Source organism: Aristolochia californica, unplaced genomic scaffold, assembly GCF_029961685.1.
Source record: "Aristolochia californica isolate CCGP_79_NKW_82.1479 unplaced genomic scaffold, dmAriCali1.0.hap1 SCAF_8, whole genome shotgun sequence".
NCBI classification, from domain to species: domain Eukaryota; kingdom Viridiplantae; phylum Streptophyta; class Magnoliopsida; order Piperales; family Aristolochiaceae; genus Aristolochia; species Aristolochia californica.
This window is the reverse complement of record NW_027182279.1, coordinates 36530247-36538773: the sequence shown is the minus strand read 5'-3', so window position 1 is coordinate 36538773 and position 8527 is coordinate 36530247. Positions and strand designations below refer to the sequence as shown.

The following is an 8527-nucleotide window of genomic DNA, read 5'->3' as shown; positions in this document are numbered from 1 at the left end:
TTTCTGCTTTTTTCTCGTTGTCCCGTCGTTTCTCACACTATTGCTAGAGCTGGAAAAAAAGGAAAAGAAACGAACTTTTTTCTTCAATTTCTCTCCCTCTCCACTAAACTCTCTCAGTCTCTTGCTCCTGAAAAGTTGTGTACGGTTGCGACTTGTTCTACCAACTGCGAAGGTAAGTCTTAAAACAGATTGTTTTTTTTTTTGTTCCTATTTTGTTTCTCATGTGCTGATTTAACTTCTACCCCTTCTCCCCCCATTTTGCGTGTCCCCCTCTTGCTAACTTTTATTAGTATATCTGGCTCCATACATATTTTTGAGATTTTCAGTTTTCGGAAAATGGCTTCCACTTTTTGGTTTTAGGTAAATAAAATAAAATATAATTGTCTCTGGCTGTCTGGTATTTATTTATTTTCTCCCGTTCACTGTCACTGGTAAGTCATCAAACTTCATTTGGAATAATTTTCTTGAAATCTTTTCATCTAACATTTCAATTTTTTGTATGCTGAGTTTGGATTTACTGATCTTAATGGATTCGAAAATTGTGCTTCCACGGAATTGATAACGCGTAATCAGTATCAGTGGGTCGATTCACCTTGTCCAGTTGGGTCTATTATAGTTCCCTTTCGCCGGTATCTGGTCTTTTTAGCTAACAGAGACTTTTACCTAATAGCAGCGTCAGTATCGAACAAGTGAGTAAAATAGCAAGATAATTAGCTTCCGATTCGGCCTTCAGTCTGTGCTGCCTCCTCTTTGCATTGATTAAGCAAGGTAGGAAGATAAATTTGTCAAATTAATTCCTTGTAGCTGGTTTAGATACGAGAATATATTTGAACTCGGAATTTGAGAGAAAGATGCATGGGCAGGTTCATTCAAACATCTTTATTTCTGGTCCAGATTTTGTTCTAGGTAAAACACAGTTCAAGAGAGTCAACGTCTCCTAACCTTTTACAAAATCAAGTTTGAGGAACTCTGAAGCTATAATTGCATTCTACCATATTTTTTAAACTTTCATTCAATTAAATTGACATAACTATAAACTCGAATCCCAAGGGATCCCTTAAATTTTCAAACCTTGTTTCATAGCTCTCTCTTCTCTCCCACTTTGATTTTATCTACCGGGATCCACACATTCTCTTTATTTGTCTGCCTTCACTAAGATCATGTTTAAGATTTTTCTGATGGTTCTTGTGATTGTGGTAGTAACATGTGCTATTGGATTAGGGCCCTATTCCAAATTTTACCACTTGTTGTGGGTTTTGTTAACCGTAGATTTTGGATGAGAAACACGTCTTTAAATGATGAGAGTTGCAAATATGTAATCATCGTCTTAGTTACAATTTTTTGTCATCTTTCCGTTCTGTCTGAAAATACCAATTGCTACTATATTATGATGTTAGCACGCTTCTATTGCTGATTGTGAGATTAGCGGTAAACTCACAAACTTCTGTTCTTTGTCAGGCACCAAACCATAAGAGGGTTGTATTTTATATATTTATTTAGTTTAATCAATATTATAAAACCCAACCCAGCACCGATTCAGCAAGGTGACAGCATTTGATTCAACCGGGTTTGATTGATATGATGTCATTTTAAGAAAAGCTTCCCTCCCCTTCATTCCCCTCTGTATTTTCTAAGATGGGGGAGGAGCTGCTGTGATCCCTACCGTTGGCATCGGGGAGACAGGGAGGGGGTGGATGTCACTCCCCCCTCTTCTTTCAAACCCATCTTGCTCCTCCTTCATGCAGGGGATTTTTCCTCCATGTGGATGACCTGGCAGGCCGAGCCAGGTCAGCTGGTTTTTGGTTTCTCCTGGTTTTTTACTCATGTAACCTGGATAAGGGACCGGGTCTGGTTGAACTTGGTTCAACGAGCTGTCCAGTCCAGGTTTTATAACACTGACTTGAACTTTATGTTTTTATTATGTTTTTCTTTTTAATATATTTTTAATCTCATTATTTTGTTATGTTAGATTTGATGTTTGACTTTTTTCTTTTTAATTTATTCTGTTAGTTCTATTAATGTATCTTGTGTTCTTTGTGCTATTAATTTTTTGTGAAAAGAAAAGGCCTAAATTTGTCTGTTATTATTTATGCATAGATTAATGAGTTTATTGTTTTGGTATTTTAAAAAAAATTGTAATATCTATAATTTTAATGTTTTGATTCTAGGTTTGGAAACTTCTATGTAGAAGCTTACAAGTTTGAGTTTTGTAATTTCAGTTCCCTATATGATTGCAATGTCATACATATTTTGACTGGTTTCTGTTCATATGGAATCTTGTATAGATATTTCTGATTTTGATTTGTTGTCTAATTCTTTCCAGGTATTAAATTTTTCTAAGAAAGGATTCTTCTTTTGGTTCAGTACTTGAGATTTGTTTGTGGAAGAATATTGGGAGTGGGTTACATAAGTTTCTTTTATATTATTTTCATTGGTATGGAATTTTTCTTCCTTTACTTTTTTCATCAACCAGAGGAGAGAAATTGGTCCTCTGCCAGAGAACAAGAAAAGGTGTTGGCCCCATGCATCACTCATTTAAAAATTCAAATAAATTATTTAAAACTTAAAATTTTTAATTCTTTGTAAATCCTAAATTGAAATAAAATTATACAAATATTTTACTGAAAAAAATATTAAATATGTTTAATTGATAAATTATTAAAATATATCAATATAAATGAAAGTTTAAGAAATTAGATAATGATTGACAAACTAATTAAGTTATTTTTATAAATTAATATGTAAATTTAATTTCAATGAAAATGATTTTAATATAACTATTATAAGATATATTAAATTTACTTCTGTTACATAGGTTGATTTTTCAAATAATGGTAATGTCCAAATTCAAGTGTATGGAAATGTAATCAATAATTTCAAATATCACTTTAACTTGAATGCTACTGGTAATTGGCGGGGTCTAGGAATTTCCTGAACCTTTTAATCTTGGGTGCATGTGAATGACCTTTTTCATGGGGCCTGTTCCATAAACATCCGACCTGTTGATGGGCCGGGTCCAGAAATTTCATGCCCCAATTAGTCTAGGAGATTCCATCTTGTTAAATGAGCAATATTTCATTCAAGAATATTAGTCTCTACTCTCTATGTCTTGCCGCATTGTATACCTCACTGCTAAGCTTCTGTTCAACAGTCAGCACTGAACAGGCACGATCTCGAGCTTTCATGTTGTCAGCGATAAGGTCAAGGTCAATCAATTTGTTCCCTCAGGCTTTGCTGGAGCCATGGTCATCAGGCTTTTTCCGTGCATTGTCTACTTCAGGGAAGAAATTGGGATTTTTAGACTTGCAAGAGGTGGAGAAGGTTCTTAGTGATGTTAAAGCTGACGATGTGAAGGTGATTCCCGTTGGAGACAGATGCGACTGGACTGATTTTATGGTGATCGCTACAGGGAGATCAAATTGGCATGTCAAAAACATTGCTCAAGCTCTCATTTACAAGGCAGGATTGTTTTGCCTTATTCTCTCTCATTTTAATTGTTGTTGCGTCTATAATACTCCATGGCTAGTAGCAGTTGTGGATATCTTTTACTGTATATTTGTTTCTCTTGGATAGACATGTTGAATGTTTGGATGAAGAAAAACGCAAACTTGTGCGTATTAGAAAATATGCTGCTGAACCAACTATATGAGTCTTTGAAAGGAACACGTGTCAGAGATAAAAGGAAGTTATAAAATTTCTATTGTCAAAGAGTCATCTTTATTCCGAATTAAAGTTTCTGCATTTCTTTCTTTGGATTGCAAGATGGTTTAAGATGCTTGAGGAACATATTTTCAAAAGAAGAGTTGCAGCTGAATTAGCTGATATGTTGCCTTTTTCCATCTATGGAACAGCATAGAACCAGAAAATCTCCTGATGTTGTCTCTCCCTAATTTCCATGCTTTCCTTCTGAGTATGGCATCAGAGAGGTTTTCCAAACAAAATGTTGGTTTCTGCTTCTGTTTTTTTGTTTTTTAATCAATTTTCATTTGTCAAAGTTAATCTTGATGTCATGTTTTTCAATCAATGTCCTATGTTTGCAGGAAACCTTCATCCAAAAATCAGATCAAGATTTTTTATAGAGGGTCCTGATACTTGATGCGACTCTTTTCGCCCATTGAAAGTTGAATTGAGTTTGACTCCTGACCTAGTAAAGATTGGTCAACACGTGGTTTTACAGCTTCTTCTTGCTTTTGAAACTTACGACACATGTTGCATGTCAATTAAAGAGGAGCCAATACTTTTTGAATGGTGTAGTATTGATTTGATGTAATGAAATTTCCAAAAACAGTTTGATATTAAAAAGTTGCTGTTCTCTTTGGCGGCAAGGTGCTAGGGTGAATCAGTGTTTTAGGCATCGTGGTTGGAATCAAGGGAGTTGATAGGACAGAATGGTCCAATTTTACCTGTTTGTTTACTTCCATTTAGTATTAGAATTTGTATGGTCTTATTTTACGTTTTTCTCTTAATTTTTTTTGAGAATTATGTAATTTTAGAATTTATAATTTTTTGGTTCCATGAATTTTTTAATGTTTGATTGGCTAGACAATCAGTTTGGGTTTCAACAGTAAGTTGCATTTCAGCACATGTTCTTCATCCGCGCCCCTCAATTATTATTTTTCATGGACTTAGTCCTATTGCAACTGTTTCTTCTTTTTACTGCGTTTTTGCTTCCTGCATGAAAAAATGTTTTAGGAATTTCAAGTTGATGATTTTAGTAAGTTGTATTTGCGCTCATCCAATTTCGTACGAGTTATTGTAAAAATATGGTGTAAATGCGTTAAAAGATGAAAAAACTGGTTCTATCTGTCATTTGGATTGGATTGGAGCTGCTCGGGAGCCGTAGCTGACTCCAATTTGTGGTTGTATTAGTGAGCAAATTGGAGTTTTGTCTTTCTTTTCTTTTCCAATTCATCTTTTCAAGAAAATTCCAGTCTCTAGGCAAAAGCAATGCCACTGCTTATCTCATCTATAAAGGTGGAAAAGAATTTCCTAACATCTTTTTGAAAGGTCAAAAGAAATTGGTTAGGTTTCTATGATGAAAATTTTATCTTAACAACTGATCTATTATTGGATTAAATCATTATGTTAAAATTTTTAGCCGAGCAGTTTCAAGGTGCTAGCTATACAGCCTAGTCTATTAGTTATGCTGTGCAAAGATCTGGAATGCAATTGTCTGTTAGATTGAAAAATGAGAGATTTCTCTGCTGCATGGAGCATAAATATCTGTAGTTCTTCATTCCCTTGTTGGTATGTTCAATTTCACATGCTTCATGACATGTAAGATGCTACTGATTTGCATATTTGTGTGGGTTATCTCTTTTCCAATGAGATATCTTGGTTCCTGTTTTAATGATTCCGTCTTTAGTTCTGTCGTTAGAGAAAGCATTGGAGAGCAGAGATATTCTGTTATATTAGCAAATACATGTGGAATACCTTTATTAATTGTGGTTGGAACCATTTGAGCTCTTGTAGTACATAAAATTTCTGCTAAATAAGCTCCTGAATGGAATCAGTTAAAATAAAAATGAATAAAGCATGTTTTTATTTGTAGCATGAATTATGATTATGTGGTCTCTCAATGGCATTGTGTTGGCAGGCAAAGCAAAAGCAGAAGTCACAATTGGGAGAAGGGATTGATCAGCTAATGCTGCCGAGTGTTGTAGGCCAAGAAGGGGGCAAGTGGGTTGTAATCGATAATGGTAGGTAGCACTATCACTGTGTGGTTTACATCTTCTTCTGTTGCTCTTGAGTGGTCTTTCCAGTGCTATTAAGAAACGGGTATTCTTTTCAAAAGTGTCCTAGCACAGAAGACTTTGATCCACTTTGGCAAACTTGTTGTGTTTGATATAAAGTCTTATGAGGAGATACATCTGCCACAATGCTATTGTTCTTATTCAGGTTGTGTAGTTGTCAATGACACTATTAATCCCTTCAAACATTTTTTCCCTTTAATGCTTGTTTAGGGAATATGATTATTCATGCTCTAGAAGAGAAGGCCAGAGATTATTATGATTTGGATAGTCTATGGACAACTGAGATGTCTGCTCAGGGACCTGATCAGGTTAGTGTGCATCATAATAAACTGCTCAACCATTAAACTTCCAAGGAGTGTCTCCTTTAACAGTTCTTCTGTGAAAGAAGCAACCTTACATTCTTTCTATGTGCTAAGCTTGTGTGCCATGGGCAAGTTATTGAAGCCTGGTTTCTGTGCTTGTCTGCTTGAAGATGTGACTGAAAAATATCCCAAGGACTAGAGATCACCCTAAAACTCTCGTGTTTATCAAAGAAGAAGAAAAAATGGGATTCAATTGGAGTATATTTGTTATTGTAGACAGCATAGGAGTTTCCTATTTTCTTAATTTATATGCCTATAAAAGGAAACCATATGTAACACAAAATCTAAGTTACCCATACTCTAAATGAAACCATTCAAAAGAAATATCGACTTCTTACTGTGAGAGTCATGTAAGAGTTTTCCATACTTTCTTTTCAATACATTAAACTTTATTATTCCTTGAATCTAAACTATGGTATAGTGTCAAATAGTTGTTTTTTTTGTTGCCAGGAATTGGAGAAATCGCTTGAAAGGGTTCGCCCCAAGAATAATTCGAAGAAACGAGTCCAAGAAAGTGCTCCATCTTAAACCGTAGCAATGTGTGGCATTGTAGGCCTCAGGCAGCCTGCAAAGCAAATTCCAAGTGCTGTTGCTGTGTAATTTTTATTAGTATATCTATTGGAATAATAAAATGTAATCTTACTCATCTAAGTATTAGCTATATGGTTTTATTTTGTTCTTTTCTAAGACCAACTGGTATAATATAAGTGAGTAAAATCACTCATAGCTGTAAAACGTTGCTCCATACTCCAGTTAAATGGTCATAGTCAAAATATTTTTCCCTTAATTTCACAGGAGGAAAAGTATCCTACTGTGGAGAACAAAGTCTACCCACTTTCTCAAGGTAGGTAAAAAAAATACCTTTTGGGTGAATAATGGACTTAACTCACGCTGGATGTTAGGCACATTCCTATCATCTGTAGGTAGAGGGTCTATAGGTACCAACTTTTAAATGGTAGGAGTAAAAATACAAAATAAGGGGGGTAAAGGGTTATCACCGGAAGATAATAATTTGGAGTCACCATGTGCTTTCTTCTTCATTAGAATAACCAATGTTGACAACAATTAACAATTGAGAAGTCCTTCAATAATAATGTCTCAATCAGAGAGACATAATAGCAACAGCTGAATTGGGTTTAAACCCAGGCCCAAATATCACGTACCAAATAATGAAAATCCTTAAAAATGGCCCATAAAATAATCCGCAAAATAGTTCATCACTTAATAAGGAAGTTGCACTAAATAATATATTGGAACCAAGTAATAAACTACCAATCTTTCAAAATAATTATCCAACAAAGACACGAGGACCGAGTCGAGCCGAGTTAAGTAGTAGACCAATATAATTGAGTAACAAAAGAAATAAGTATAGAACTCAAAACCCAAACACATATATAACTGAGGCAGAAAGCAATTGGGTTGAGACAACTTGACCCGGGCCGAGTTAACTTTGTTCGAGTTGATCCGAATTAATTCAGTAAAATCTGGTGTGGCTTGACAGCAGTGAGACGGGTAAATAAAATGAGCAGGGTTGGGTTGATTTGAGTGAGTCCGATCTCGACAAAATACACACTAGATTAAAATCACATTTACCTAACTAGGCTGGATCATTTAGAACCAACGTCTCCTTCTTCCCCACGACGTTGATGATTATCGAGACTCTAGAACTCACAAAGGAATCGTCGTCCAAAAACGGCAACACAACATCAATACATCCACAAGACTTTCACAAAAATGTAATGAGGGAAATCTCGGTATGGAAATGCGAGCGACGGAGCAACACAAAAGATTAATCCCGTGAACTTTCTGTTAGATAATAGTAACTTAAATCCAAATCTAGATGTGAACATCCTAGATTAGAAATACCAAATAGCCTAGAATTTACATCATGCAAGAATATTAGAATTCGTGGATTCGGATTAAATACTTGGATCTATTATGAACAATCGCCGACTATTGCGGAATTACTCTGACAATCGATACGAACGCATGATTGGTTTTATGGTCTTCCTTAATTAAATATCCTTATTCCTCAATGGGACCGTCGTCTCTTTTCCGGATGGGGAGAAGGAACCATAATGTTCTCCTTACATAGGGTTCTCATAATTCGCTATGGTATCTACTCCATTGGCCCATATTCCATTTTTTTGCGTCCATGGGCTTACCACAATTACACCACTTAATTTCGGTCAATTCCATTAAATAGTAAATATAATTGAATAATGAATATGTTGCCCAAATTAGAATAGGAAACGTGGGTTTCCTAACAATCTCCCACTTGGGTTACATCATTCCTGAAATAATTATATCACAAATTCTTTAGGCGTGCATATGTATACTATAAATAATGGAATCATCTTATATATTGATAATGGAACCACCGCGACTTTCATCACAATACAGTCGTGACTA

General features: G+C 35.2%; 1 protein-coding gene across 1 annotated transcript; it reads left to right on the top strand.

Annotated features, from left to right (window-relative positions):
• LOC137939224 (protein Iojap-related, mitochondrial) lies at positions 1-6827 on the top strand. Its single transcript, XM_068784452.1, has 5 exons — positions 1-172; positions 3152-3459; positions 5597-5699; positions 5964-6061; positions 6566-6827. The coding sequence occupies exons 2-5, from the start codon at positions 3184-3186 to the stop codon at positions 6641-6643; spliced, it is 555 nt and encodes a 184-aa protein (XP_068640553.1). The 5' UTR covers positions 1-172; positions 3152-3183; the 3' UTR covers positions 6644-6827.
• Positions 6828-8527: the final 1700 nt, after the last annotated feature.

What these genes read in the sequence shown, in the direction of transcription:
- LOC137939224 (XM_068784452.1), top strand. Translation starts at nt 3,184, where the DNA reads ATGTTGTCAGCGATAAGGTCAAGGTCAATCAATTTGTTCCCTCAGGCT. An exon ending in CTCAAGCTCTCATTTACAAG is followed by an intron (nt 3,460 to 5,596) that starts GCAGGATTGTTT and finishes TTGTGTTGGCAG; the next exon opens with GCAAAGCAAAAGCAGAAGTC. An exon ending in CTGCTCAGGGACCTGATCAG is followed by an intron (nt 6,062 to 6,565) that starts GTTAGTGTGCAT and finishes TTTTGTTGCCAG; the next exon opens with GAATTGGAGAAATCGCTTGA.